The sequence below is a fragment of the Drosophila montana genome, unplaced genomic scaffold, assembly GCF_035044405.1.
Source record: "Drosophila montana isolate Dmon_TW-CO22-7 unplaced genomic scaffold, ASM3504440v1 contig_2081_1, whole genome shotgun sequence".
NCBI classification, from domain to species: domain Eukaryota; kingdom Metazoa; phylum Arthropoda; class Insecta; order Diptera; family Drosophilidae; genus Drosophila; species Drosophila montana.
The window spans coordinates 1,898,590-1,911,998 of record NW_026996991.1 but is presented as its reverse complement, the minus strand read 5'-3'; the positions used below and the strand labels follow the sequence as shown (position 1 = coordinate 1,911,998).

Here is a 13,409-nt window from a genome sequence, read left to right as displayed (position 1 = left end):
AAATATTTGAATATAATCTAACATAATATTTTCGATTTTTACCTTTTCCTCAACATGAAACCTGAACGAATCACTCATCGAAATGCTGCTTTCGTGTAAATATGGAAACTCCAAATGCACTCAACGTACTCACACACACACACACACACACGCACACACGCACATTGACTTTATGGAAAACACGTGTTAACCATGTGGCGCGGTCATTTTTGTCGTTGCCATTTGTGAAAATGTGCCATGAATCATTTAATGGCATTTTATATACAAATTTAATTGCATTTTTACTCTTCGACAACCCCGCGCCGTCCCTGCGCCGCCCCTGCGCTGCCATGCCTTGCCTTGCCACGCATCGCCGAACTGAACATCGTGCATTGATTTTAACCCTTGACCACGGCCAACAAAAATGCGTTGGCATCCCAAATGGACGGCGGGCGTTGTTGTTGGCTGCGCGCTACTCTGCACCAAATGTGAATAATTTAACACAATGCCTGCCACCTCGCTTTGCCCTCACCCTCACCCTCACCCTGTCAAATTTGGCAACATTTGCTTGCTCTGCACTTTGACAATCTTTGCTATTTGCATTTGATTTGCATTGCCTGAAACTATGCCCATGCACACGCCCACTCCGACGCCCATGCCCACGCCCACTCCCACGCCCACGCCCATGGCATTACAACAAACCCTCCATATCCGGGTCTCCGATGCTCGATGCTCCGCCCGTGCGGTGTTCCAAACGACTGGCGCACTGCGCACCGCCGCCGCCGCCGCCCAATCAATTTTCGGCATGTCACTGCCAATTACACCTTTTCAATATTTGCGCCGCATACTTTCTACCTTTTTTTTTTTGCTGGATGCCCAAACTGGCTGGATGCTGTACCTCTGTCATCCTCTCTCTGCATTGTCGCATCCAGTGGCGGAAACTACAAATCAACCAGGCAAAACGGCGACCATCGAAATGTACGCGCCCAGTTCGTACAATGACACCGTCACCGGCGAGACACTGTCCAGCGTGTCGGAGAAGAGCGAGTCCTACTCCAATGAGGGCAGTCAACCGGAATATATTGTGAGTATACCACACACACACACACACACACACACACACATACACTGCCACCACACTACCACCCCACTTACCCGTTTGCGAATTCAGTTTTTAGGTCCACTTTTTATACCAAACTATTTTGTCTACCCTGTGCTCATTGAAAGTGGGTATAATCGTTTTATGCAACTGTATGTAAAAGTTAAAAGAAGACATGATTGGGACACGTCCGTCCGAGAATAAAGTTTATTTCAAATTATCGAAAGCTTCTAGAGTAGATTTTACCACACTTTTTTGGAGCATACAGAAGTTAGGGACACCATCTCGTAGAGTACACTCAGATCTAGAAAATATTATTTTTGAAACAAGAGTGCTTTATAGCTGTCTGATGGAGCGTTGCTCCCAGTTGGTTAAACCCCATTGCAGCATTTTTATTTGGATTTTTTTTGCATGAATATGCAATTTGTGAACGCGAATGAGAGTACAATGGGCAAAAATGTCGTCTGATGCTGGAGCTGAGGAACTGTGGCCAGCATTTAGGCAGGCACTGCGTTAAAAAATTATGGGCTGCCTTAAGTTATTGCCAGGCGCTTGAAATTACAACTCAAGGCCGGAACTGGGTTCGGGCTTGGGACTGTTGACATCGAGGTCGCCGGAACTGGCTGGCAACCAGTCAGCTAGCCGGAAGCAGCAGCCGGCTAAGACGTCATGATTAATTACGCCCTGCTGATGATAATGATGAGCGCGAGTCCAAAAACCAAACCGAACCCAAACACAACCCAAGCGAGCGGGGACAACGGCAAACAAATCGTTTCAAATTATTAAAATCATTTATTACCCGCGTAATCTTGCTGTGGCGCAGTAAACCACAAAAACTGCTGCCTAATGTTGACTGTTAACAGTCTGCCTGCCTACGGGGCGTGCCATAAATCAACGTTGCGTATACGCAGCGTGCACCCCTCCGAGAAGGTGTCGTCGATGTCGTCGCTGTCATTGCCGCTGTCAATTGCGCGCAAATGACTTTCAACGCCTCCCGAAACAAAAGCTTAAGTAGAACGTAATTACCAAGGTGCAGCTAAAGGATCAGGTGTCAGAGTTTGAATCAGAGCTGTGGTCAGGGGGCAGGCAAAAGTCCTGGCGATTGCATTTTCATTGATTGTTTTCGTGTCGCTCTTTTTTCTCCATGCAGGACGAATCACGCAAGAAGGCGGCATCGACATATCTAGTTGAGAGCACGGACATGCCACCACCCAGATACCAAAAGGATGGCACACTGCCAGCATTATATCCAAATAATATGGGTAAGTCAAGATCCAGCTGACCAGATATCAGCTGCAGCATAATGAATGTCCAGATTGCAAATCAAAAAAAAAACAAGAGAGAAAGAGAAGGAGAAGAGCACATAAAAAGCATTTTAGATAATTAACTTTTGACCAAAACAACAAACCAAGTTCAGAGTTGCACGCGCTGTCAGCACGTCAACGTCCGTTCTGGCCCAGTCTTCCAGCGGCAGACCCCCTGCCCTGCTGCAGTTGTTGGCTGATTTTTTTATGCCATGATTGCAATCAAAGCTAAAAATAAAAATAAAAGCGATGTAAAAACGGATATCGGCAAAATCCACAGAGCAACTAAGTACGCGCCAGCTGAAAATTCAATTTGAGTGCAACATCTCCATCTTAATTGTAATTGAGCAGCAAAGTTTTTGCCAGTCTTGATTTTCAATTGACTCATGAGTGTGTATGCGTGTGTGTGTGTGCGTGCAAGTGTGTGCGTGCAAATGTGTGCTGCCTCCGGCTGAGTTCAGCACTAGAAACCAAATCACGTTCCGGGCCCTGCGCTAATTTAAGAGTGCGTCTGAATTTAAGAATATCGTTTATCAAGGCGCATCAAAATGAAAGAATAATAATAATATTAATGCCCCCCACTAGAGAGGGGAATATGCTCAGCATGTCTGAGTAAAAGACGAAGAAGAAGAAGCAGAAGGGAAAAACAATAGTCGTATTATAATAACATTTGAGACATTGCTGAAAGCATCGCAACTGCATTTCAAATGCAAAGCGCAAAAATAATAAAAATACATTAGCTTCAAACTTTTGCTCGCTTCTCTTCGCTTCTTCTCTTCCTCTTCCTCTTCTCGCCGGTGTGCCCATGTCTCCTTGTCAATTCTCCGCCGTGCCTGCGCTGGAAATAAAATACAATTACCTTATGTCAACGAATTTGGCAAGTGAAGGCGCCAAGTGGAGCATACTTCAAAAGTGGCAGCCACTACAACAACAACAGCTCAAATAAGAAGAAGAAGAACAAGAAAAAACAATAAACTTCCGATTGCCGAACACAAAATACCCTTGCAGACAGCGGATATGTCGCATATCCTTTGATCCTCAAAAGTGCCTTTTTCATACCAAATATATATATACATATGTACTTCCTGCTAATTGTATAGATATTCTATAGAATCTCCCCGTTCTATTGTCAAGATACTTTTTTTATCGACTTAAGAACTGCAAACACGTTGTTCCTCTTTGGAAGCCTAAACTTGTTGAGAATTATAAGCGCCGTTTTTTTTTATTAGTAAATACTTTAGGTGGTCGGGTAATATGCGTTACACGTTTCGTGTTCAAATTTAAATTCCCTTTGTTAGGGTATTAGAAGACCAACAATATTTGATAGCGCTTGACGCCGGGACAAGGACTTTGCCACAGATAAACGGAGATGGCGAGTAATTATGTATACGGCTGCGTGGTAAAAAATAAAAAAGGAACACATAAAACACAAACAACAACAATAAGAAAAGCCACACAAAAACACGAACACGAGCACGAACACAAAGACAAGCGACAAGGAATGAAAGAAAAAAATGTTAAACAAAAATGCCTCGTGGCATAAAAATTAAAATGCTTGCCGGAAGCTGAAGCTCAAACAAGCGCCCCAGGCGAAAATGCGCCATGGGGCAGAGGCAGAGCCGGAATACATACATATATACAAATGTACATATATGTACATGCATACATGCGAGCGTACATACTAAATACATCTGTCTTGCTGTTAGTTGTCGCCACCTGCTGCTGGCTGAGTTGAGATCAAATAATAGATGAACACAACTCGTCCTCGCATCCCCCTCCATTGCATTTAAGCCAAAAGCAAACTGTGAAGCGCATTTTTAATGAGATACCATAGAACGCGCCACCCTGTTAATGAGCAGCCGCATGGAAAAGCCCCCGGCCATCTACGGGCGATTTTCCGAACTACGAATGTGCAAATATGCGACAACAAAAAAAAAAAAAAAAAAAATTTAATGAAAAGTCAGGTTTTGAGCAAGTTTCCATAGCCTTGGCCGGCTTAGAACCGACCAGGGATAAATATATATAAAATATTTTTTGTATACTCTTTCAAAATATATATAAGGCGAATATACAGACTGTGCATATGCCTATGTCAGCTGCATCGGAACGATATATATGATATAAATGCCTTAGAAAGAATGGGTCCAGAAATGAGTTTTTAAAATCAAAACTTTTTAGTCTTCTATGATATGTTAATTTGACTTGTCAGTTACTTATTCTACCATGCTCCTTAACAGTGGCCAATCTTATTGGCCTTACACTAATATTATAAATAGATCCTATAGGAGGAATCGTTCAAAATCGTTTTTCAAAAATGTTCCACCACAGCTTGAACAAAATCTTTTTAACAACCACATGCACATACACAAATGTCTGCAAGGGTATTCAATCTTCGGCGATCCGTAGGCAACTTACTTACTTTGTTTTTATTTACCAAGCGCAATGCTTTCGACAAAATAATTCCCTTTCAACAAAGCTATTAATATGAAATGAATGCCACCTGGGTGGATAAGGCTTATAGATGTACATATGGGCAGATGTATGAATGTGTGTGAGCGTGCATAGTTTACTTGCAAGGATCTGGCCAATTACACACATTATAAGTATATGTACAGTAATGATTTTTTTGTTTTGCCGGTGCTCCGATTTTGATTTAGCTGTAACTGGCAAAGACTTCTGCTGCTGCTGCTGATCGAAAAATCAATAATTCATGAGGACACACCACCTCCCCCTTCTCCCCCCTCCCCACCTTTAGAAGGTGCACCCCAGCCTACGCCATGTTGTACTATACACGCATACTCAATACGCATATGCAAAGTAAACAGGCCACAAAATGAACATGGGAGCCCGTAAGCAGGTCAGCCACAGCTCCATCTCCCGCTCCTGCTTCTGCTCCTGCTCCCTCTCCATCTGCTCGAGCTTCATTTCCTTTACGGCGTGTGGCAGGCTCCCGGGCGTCTTCGATTTGTCTCCGTGTTCTTACTTCGAGTAGATTGTTCCCACAGCCGCAGCTTCCTCAAGTTTCTTAACAAAATTATTGTTGCCTACATTCGAGCGTTGCTGGCACTTGAGCTACACGTTTGTATACTCTAGTAGGTGTGCGTGTGTGTGTGTGTGTGTGGGTGTGTATCGATGTGTATGCGTGTGTGGCTCTTTGTCTAAGTCTATTTTACAAAATTACAAATTTGTTACGTTTGTGGCTTTCACGCCTTTTCGAATGACAGCCTTGTTGGAACTCGGCGAGTTTTGAGTGGTTAAAGCGCTGTGAATGTGGGCTGTTTGGAGGGGGGGGGGGGGGGGGGGAGGGTCCTGTGCATGTGTGATTGTGGCAGCACCAAATACCAGACAATTTGTCTTATCATAAGTAGATGCCATAAATACTATGCAATCGGCGTCGCAACTTTAACGCTTTGGGGCAACCGGCTTTGTTGCAAGTGTATCGAAACGATTTGCCCATTGGGCTTATCGCCGCAACACCTGCCTCTTATCACCTGTCCCGGCCATTCGTTGCAATTAATGGCACTCGTTTTATTCACTTCCAAACGTTTGCACACCAAATGAACCAGAAAGCAGCAAAATGTTGCACCTACGTGGGTGCGCCACGCATGCCTGCCAAAAGGGAAGCTCAATGCCGAATGGAGGCTACGTGTGTGCATTTCCAGTGCTCAATGTGGTGTGTGTGTGTACGAGTGTGTGTCCCTTTCAGGCAAAGTCTGTGCCTTTTGGTTTTTTCAAATGCCCCTGTAAATGTGTCATTTGCAGCACCCAAATTGAAATTGTGCTGCTGGCCAGGCTTTAGTTGGGCTGGCAAGCGCTTTAGTTGTTGCAACAACAACAACAACATTAATGGAACGGGCCTTGGCAACGGAAACAGTCGGGCCAACCATTAAAAATTCAATTCAATTCATGCAAAGGTCAAAGTTCCCGCTAGCTAGCTAACTGGGTGATCTGTGACCTGTGACCCGCTGACCTTACACGATACTAATTAACCGCTATCTCTCCACTTGCAGTCAACGCCTGCACGCTACCACATCCGCGGCATAACAACGGGCACGCGGCCGCTATTGCCGCCGCCGCCGCCGCTGGCCACATGACGCGCGACGATCAGATGCTCATCAGCAAGGGCGTCTATATTCCGTCCCCTTCGCCAGCACCGCCAACGGATGGCTCCTACTACAACATGAACAGCGACAGATATTTGTCGTATCCGCCAATGGTGAGTAGAACTGCGAGTTTTCGTCCTTATCTCCGTCAAACTTGCCGCGTCACGCCTCGGCGATTCTTTAAGACTCGCCGGGATTAGATGCAGCTGCAATGCAATGTTAATTGCCCGCCTTGATCCTTAATATCGCTACCCGCTGCACCGCTTATGGCTAGTCACGGCCAAGGATTAGTTCGCGCAATTAGTTGGAGTTTTATGCACGTTGCCCGGACAACGCACACACACACACACACACCCTACCCGCCAGTCAGCCCTAGGCAAATCCCACTCCATTTGCATCGCTCTGTGACCGGCAATGCACATATACTTATACATACACTTAGAGAAAAAGCAAGTTATGTAGTCTAGTTAGAAGGACATGGGATTCATACAGTTTGGATTCTTGAAATTTAATTTCTTGTATATGCCTAAAATGAGTATACGAAACTTGTGATTAGGAATTTTGAGTATTAAATCGAGTTTTCTCTAAGCTGAACTCGGTCAGCAAATTTGATCTAAAACTATTGATTATTTCTCCAAGTGTACTATATATGCTAGCACATCTATCTACATATATGCACATGTATATATATCTGTATATACGATCAGGCTTGCGGGGCGGCAGCCAACTGCCATGTGGCAGCTGGCAGCTGCCAATGTGCGCTGCAGCAGAATGGCTGCCAGTTAACTCGGTTCGACTTTTATAATCCGCGTGCCGCATGCAACGCTGTAAAGACAAATGACAAACTCAAAAGCATTAAGCTGCAGGCAGCAGGAGGGGTACATAAGATGAAGGCGGTGGGGGGGGCAGCTGTAATATTGGCGAAGCTGGCAAGTTGGATGCTGCATTTGCTTTGTTGTCATTGTTGTTGCTTGTGCTGCTGCTGTTTGTACTTGCAAAAGTAAACATTATTTTCTCAAGACAACAATTTAATATTACGCATACGCAGCGTGTGAAGCAGCAAGAACGACGTTTCTGAGGACAGACAACCTCCGCGTATTGTAACTTACAATTTATCCCATGTGCTGTCTTGTGCCATGTTGCTCCCTCTTGTTGTATGTGCCTCGCTTCATTACATGCAACAAAGTTTTGCGCCGCATCACTCATAAAGAGCTGCCGCCCAACCTTCTCGACCGGGGCATGATTTTCATTTCAAATATGTATGCGGCATGCCTTATTTCAAACTTTTGCCAGATTTTGTGGCATGCCACAGCCAGCATTGATCTTCTGACCGGGCTCGACTGGCACAAAAAAATGCCAGAGAGCAGTGTCTTCGTGTCGCATTAGGCTAACCCAATATAAATTCCACAAATTCACAATAAACATGGGAAAATCAATTTTCCAAATTTATTGCTATCGTTCTTTTTTTAGGTGAGGATATGTGTATATGTATATTTTATTCGCTAAACCCATTGAAAATGGCTAAAAGGGGTATAATGGTTTTGAGTAAATGTATGCAACAGACAGAAGAAGGCATCTTCGACCCCACGGTGTGAACATATTCTTGATCAGGAGGACGAACTGAGCCGATCTAGCATGTCGCCTGTCTGTCTGTTGGCATATACACTCAAAGTTTATAAGGATCAGGCAATAAACCTTGAAAGTTAATTATAAATCAGGAAAGAAGACGCGCAGCAGACACATAAACGGCTTGCTTTCGAGTGCATATGCGTGTTTTTTTTGTTTATACGTGTATTGAAATAAGCTTTTAAATGTTTTTAAAAGAAACTGGACGCAATGCTCAGGGTATTTGCTAGTCATATACTCCGGACTAGAGCAATCTTACTTGTTTCTTTTTATCACTGCTGCCGCTGTCGACTGCTGCTGCTAAAGGGGTGTAAATGTGACAAGTTAAGACGACACTCAATGCGGCTGACACTCGTGTCCCCCTGTCCTGGCATTGCCATCGCCCGGCCACCCACAGCTGTCGACTGTCAGCTAGCATTTTATGGCGCTGCCAGGCCAATAATTGTATAAATTAGATACGAACGAAATGCAGTTAGCAGCCAACTCTTGTGGATCCCCAAAGGGATGTCGCCAGCTGCAAGGGACGCACACACGCACACAGAGACACACTCCTAATGGCGGCTAATGTAATAATATTTATGCTAGCTGCTGACCATTTTTATGGGCTTTTATGCTTTATGCGATTTGGCCAGTTACTCAATTCCAATTCAAGTCCCGGCAACGCGCGTTTGTTTACTCTGGATAACAGTTAAATGATGAAGAGTCGCCCAGTGGAGATATCACTAGCCATATCAGAGTGCCGAGGACAGCTGCAGGCTTTCGATGCCCCCTGTGCCGCCTGCGGCCCACGCGCTGCGCCATTGCACATGTTAGTCATTCAGCATGGGACACAAAACCTTTTGTTTGCGGTTTTTAGTCAACGAGGGAGAAAAATTCAATTTCGGTTTAGTTGGCCAACAATGGCATTGTGGGTGTGTGTGTGAGGGTCCTCTTGTGTGTGACTGTGTGTGGACATGCTCGTGCGAGCCTTTTCTGCCACACATAAGAAATGTTTATTGTGAAGCCAAATTGAATTATTTGATAAACATCATTAGAAAAATTACAAAATATATAGAGCACTCGGCATGCGGCAACAAATCAGCCAGAAAGAGAGACAGAGACAGAGAGAGAGACTAGAGAGAGAGAGAGAGAGGAAGAGGAAGAGGCACAACATTTGTATCAGCTGCGGTTTTTCTAAAACATTTTCCCTAGCACTAAATTACTTTTCGGTGCACAGATGTCTGCGCAGATCCTCTGTCGTCGTCGTCCCCCCCCCCCCCCCCTCCCTCTAACCGCCTCAAACAAAACTAAATGAATAAAAACAATTTATAGTAGTAAATCAAATTAAATTTCAATCGCATGCCTGACTGCAAACAAAAAAGATTCACTCACATTCACACGATGCTCCTGTTTGCAGTGACAGGCAAAGCGTGGCCATTGGATTGGCCCAAGTGGCCCACGCGGCGCATACGTAATATACGAGGACAGTGCGGCTTATTAAAAGTGTTGAATTTGTTTTTAATGCCAGCAAACACGCCGGCAACAGACCCAAAACAAAAATAGCCAATGATTCGGTTAACGGCTCGAAAGTCTTGTTAAACTAGCTTTGCACCTAAACCCAGTTTTTGCCTCGAGCCTTGCAGCATTTTTATTTTCTGCCATTTCGAATGAAACAATTCAATTTTAAGTTTATACAATTTTAGCTTTGTTTATTTCAAATTGTAAACACGAAAGTTGTCCACTAAAAGGTCAGGCAATAGAAATGTTAGGTTTGAAATGACACCATTCCAAGGAAAAAAAATTGTACTCTACCCCAATTAAACTTAGGTAAAAAAAAAACTATAAAATTTTAGGCTCAAAACGGTGTGGTTTGAATACAAGCATTGCTTATTAAAGTCCAGGGTATACATACGTATGCCAGTTTTGGCCAACGCCCAGGTTCGTGTTTGGATGGCATGGGCCCACATGTAACTATTTAAGCGGCAATTTGTATTTTATTGCCAATTGCGTTCTGCATGTCCATTTGACGACGACAACAAGAGCAACAAAAACAAGAGCAACAAAAAATAAAGTTTGGGCCACATCTCGCCCCTGCCCAACTCTAGTTGATAAGTTAAATGCTGGCTGAGAGCTGCTGTCCCATTTAGATATGCGGCACACACATGTCCGAGCTGGGCGTGGGCGACGTGAGCTGGCAGGACCGGGACCGGGACTGGGTTCTGGTTCTGGACTGGATTCCAGCGCTATCTGGGAGCAGCTACGTGCATGTGCTGAGTGGCGTCGTCCAACTTAACTATGGCTCACTTTGTTAGCGAGTTTTGCAGAGTTTGAAATTCAATTAGTTTTGTGCGGGCTTCGGGCACTTGGCATTGTCTCACTTAGCTGGAATCTTTTCGAGTCGTGTCTGGCCTGTCGGAGACAGCCGGTCGAAAGTCAGCTTCTCGTATATACCGCATACGCACTGTATGGTATGTCGTGTTTAAAATTCAAGGCCCACACAGACCAGAGCTGTTGTCGATTAAATAAATAACCAAATACACTCACAGTAGTGTCCATAATTTAATTTCAGTGCAGGCACGGCGCGTAGCCCTGGCGCCTGCCGCGTTCGCCGGTTTTAATGTGTAAAGTTTGATGGCTCTAAAAGTGGCAGCGCCTCGGTTACGTAGTCCTTGGGGTGCGCAGTCATATACATTTGATATTCTATTTACGCAAAATGAACTCCTTGCCGCTCGTTGGCTTTAACTTTAACAATAACGACAATAATGAGCCGGCCAACCCAACCCGTCCAGCAGAATTAGCGCACGCGAGTTGCCACACACAACAAAGACCTTTAAGTGGCACAAGCCGCCAAAGTTTTATAGAGAAACCCCTTTACCGCCGCCTATGCTGATTCAGCTAGTGCAACAAATTGCTGGCGCTCTGCCTCTGCCTCTGCCTCTGCCTCAGGCCTGGCCAACACCCGAAGCTCAGCTCGAAGTTTTCGTTAAAGACAATTTAACTTTGTAAACTGATACAAAATGTCCGCCTTGGTATACTCAAGTCCTTTTAGGCTAAACTACCAGGCCTTCAGAGTTTCGCTGTTAATCAGGGCCAGGCACGGTGTGTGTGTGTGTGTGTATATGCCCCGATACATCTTTATGTGCCACAGCCCCATATTCCTTACATAATTTGTTCTCGATTAAAAAAAAGGAGGTAGAAAGAGAACAATTCTTTAGAGTCTGCTGCTGTCTTTTTTTCAGTCTCCAATATTCCAATTAGGCACGCAAGTCACCGCCCAAGTTGAAGTTTTTCTTAGCAGGCAACTTAAAAGTTAACACAGCTCCTTTTCCGTGTGCCTTGTGCCGGGCGTTAAACTTCGGTCTAACTACTGGAAATACTTTTGCGCGGATCCAACTGGACCCCAGCATGCGAAACAATTTCCAAACTGACACAAAGTGTCATGTCAATCGAAGTAGAAGATAATATTTCCAACTAAGGCAACTAGCAGCACAGCCAACGAAAAATGCAGCACATTTTTTACCAACTTGCAACTTGCACTTGCAACTTGTCCACAACTTTTATACATGTAGTCACACATATTCAATGCACAGCAATTGCAACAAAAAGCTGCAAGAAAACGCCAAAATGGGGGTTCAAATACGTTTGCAATTCGTGTAGCGACATTTCAAACGAACCAACGCACAATTTACAATTATCACATTGTTACTCCTGACGGGCAGTCCTTTCTCAACAAAACTGACAGATAGAATAAAGATAAATTCCCAATTTAAAGAGAACGCAGCAAAGGTTCGCGTTGATTTCACTTGAAAACTGCAGAGTTCGGATCACACCTCGTCTGTTTTTCCACGTTAAAACTATATTCTCTTTTTTAATCGCTTCATAGAATAATACAAATAAAGTTTAGGGTTCGTAACTTGTGCCGCCTCCAGAGCAAAATAGGACTATCATTTTCACAGCTATAACTTCTCTTTAGCCCTATGAGGTAGGAAGGCAAAGGAGTCTTGTTGAGTAAGACGCAGGCATAACAAAGGCTGGGCTTGGGTTCACAGCCCACTTTCTTCACAAATGAGAAAACTTTTGACGAAACGGAAACTGAGACCGAAATTCGTCTTAAAGCCAGAGCGAAAGCTATGCATAATTATGGCTCAGGCCTAAGCCAGGGCAGTGGCAGTTACTATGTGAAACTTTTTCTAATTGCCGACTTCTTTGCTACTCTATTCGTTTCAGGAATACCCGGCAACGCTGGACTTCAGTGGGCCGCCGCTGCCGCTGGCGCATCTGCAGCCGATGCCCATTACGGTGACCTCGCAGGCGGCGCTGCTGGCGAGCAATGGAGGCGCCACGCTCATGGGCAATGGCAGCGCCGTGGGCGGTTCGGGCACATTGCGCCGCGGCATATTGCGCGGCGTTGTGGGCGTGCCGCCACCCGATGTTACGCATCACACCTCAGCCGGCGGCACGCCATCCATGCAAATCATGCACGACCTGCATCCGGTCAATCTCAGCGCGACAACGCTGACAACTAGCACCACGCTCAATGGCAGCATGACGACGGCCCTGCCATTGACAACGGCCACGCTGCCTCGCCAGCCGCACGGCATCCTCAAGGATCCTAATCGCAACAAGCAGCAGCAACAGCAGCAGCAACAACATCAGCAGCAGCTGCTTAACGCCAGCCTGGTGGGCGTGCCCGTCTCTGCGACCGTTGGCAGCCTCCAAATACTGAATCTGCCCGTGACCAGCGCGGCGCTGGGCAACAACTTGCTGATGACAACCAGCGCCACCTACGACCCCGCCTCGCTGAGCAGCTTCAATGCGAGCGGAGCCGGCGGCGTGCCGGTAGCCTACACAGATGCGGACGGACATCTCGTATAGCTATAGGCAGAGACTGGGGCCAGCACTGAAACCCGGTACTGAGCAGCCAGCCCCCAGACGGGGAGACAGAAGATGCCAGGTCAGTCTGTCTGTCTGTCTGTCTTTCGGCCCATTGAACGAGGTAACTTCTTGCATCATCTTCACATATACATATATATAACTAAATGTACTCCACTCGACTCGTAGCTAGTTTAGAAGCTTTCCCTCTCTTCAGCGTGAAGTCTGTATGAATGTATCCTAGACGTGTACTGTAGGCAATTACCAAATACCCTGCATACGAAGAGTGGCGGGGGAGGTATACATACAATCGATATTTATCGATATTATTCAAATGGGTTGCGATATCAGTTTGTTTGTGATATGAGATAAGAAAGTAGAAGCTACGCTATAGGGCTTGAAGTTTTTTTTTCTGCCTGTTACACACATTAGCCACCCCACAGTGGA

At 45.3% G+C, this 13,409-nt stretch overlaps 1 protein-coding gene across 5 annotated transcripts in view; it reads left to right on the top strand.

Moving 5' to 3' along the window:
* The window catches only part of sns (sticks and stones), a 60,012-nt gene extending 46,973 nt beyond the window's left edge, over positions 1 to 13,039 (top strand). For 4 of the 5 annotated variants that reach the window (XM_064679922.1, XM_064679925.1, XM_064679920.1 and 1 more), the window contains 4 exons: positions 912 to 1,063; positions 2,229 to 2,340; positions 6,393 to 6,598; positions 12,318 to 13,039. In XM_064679922.1, the coding sequence (XP_064535992.1) occupies positions 912 to 1,063; positions 2,229 to 2,340; positions 6,393 to 6,598; positions 12,318 to 12,965 (1,118 nt within the window). In that variant the 3' untranslated portion in view covers positions 12,966 to 13,039. The remainder of the gene's footprint in view (positions 1 to 911; positions 1,064 to 2,228; positions 2,341 to 6,392; positions 6,599 to 12,317) is intronic. The other variant, XM_064679921.1, reaches the window with a different exon arrangement.
* The last annotated feature ends 370 nt before the right edge of the window (positions 13,040 to 13,409 follow it).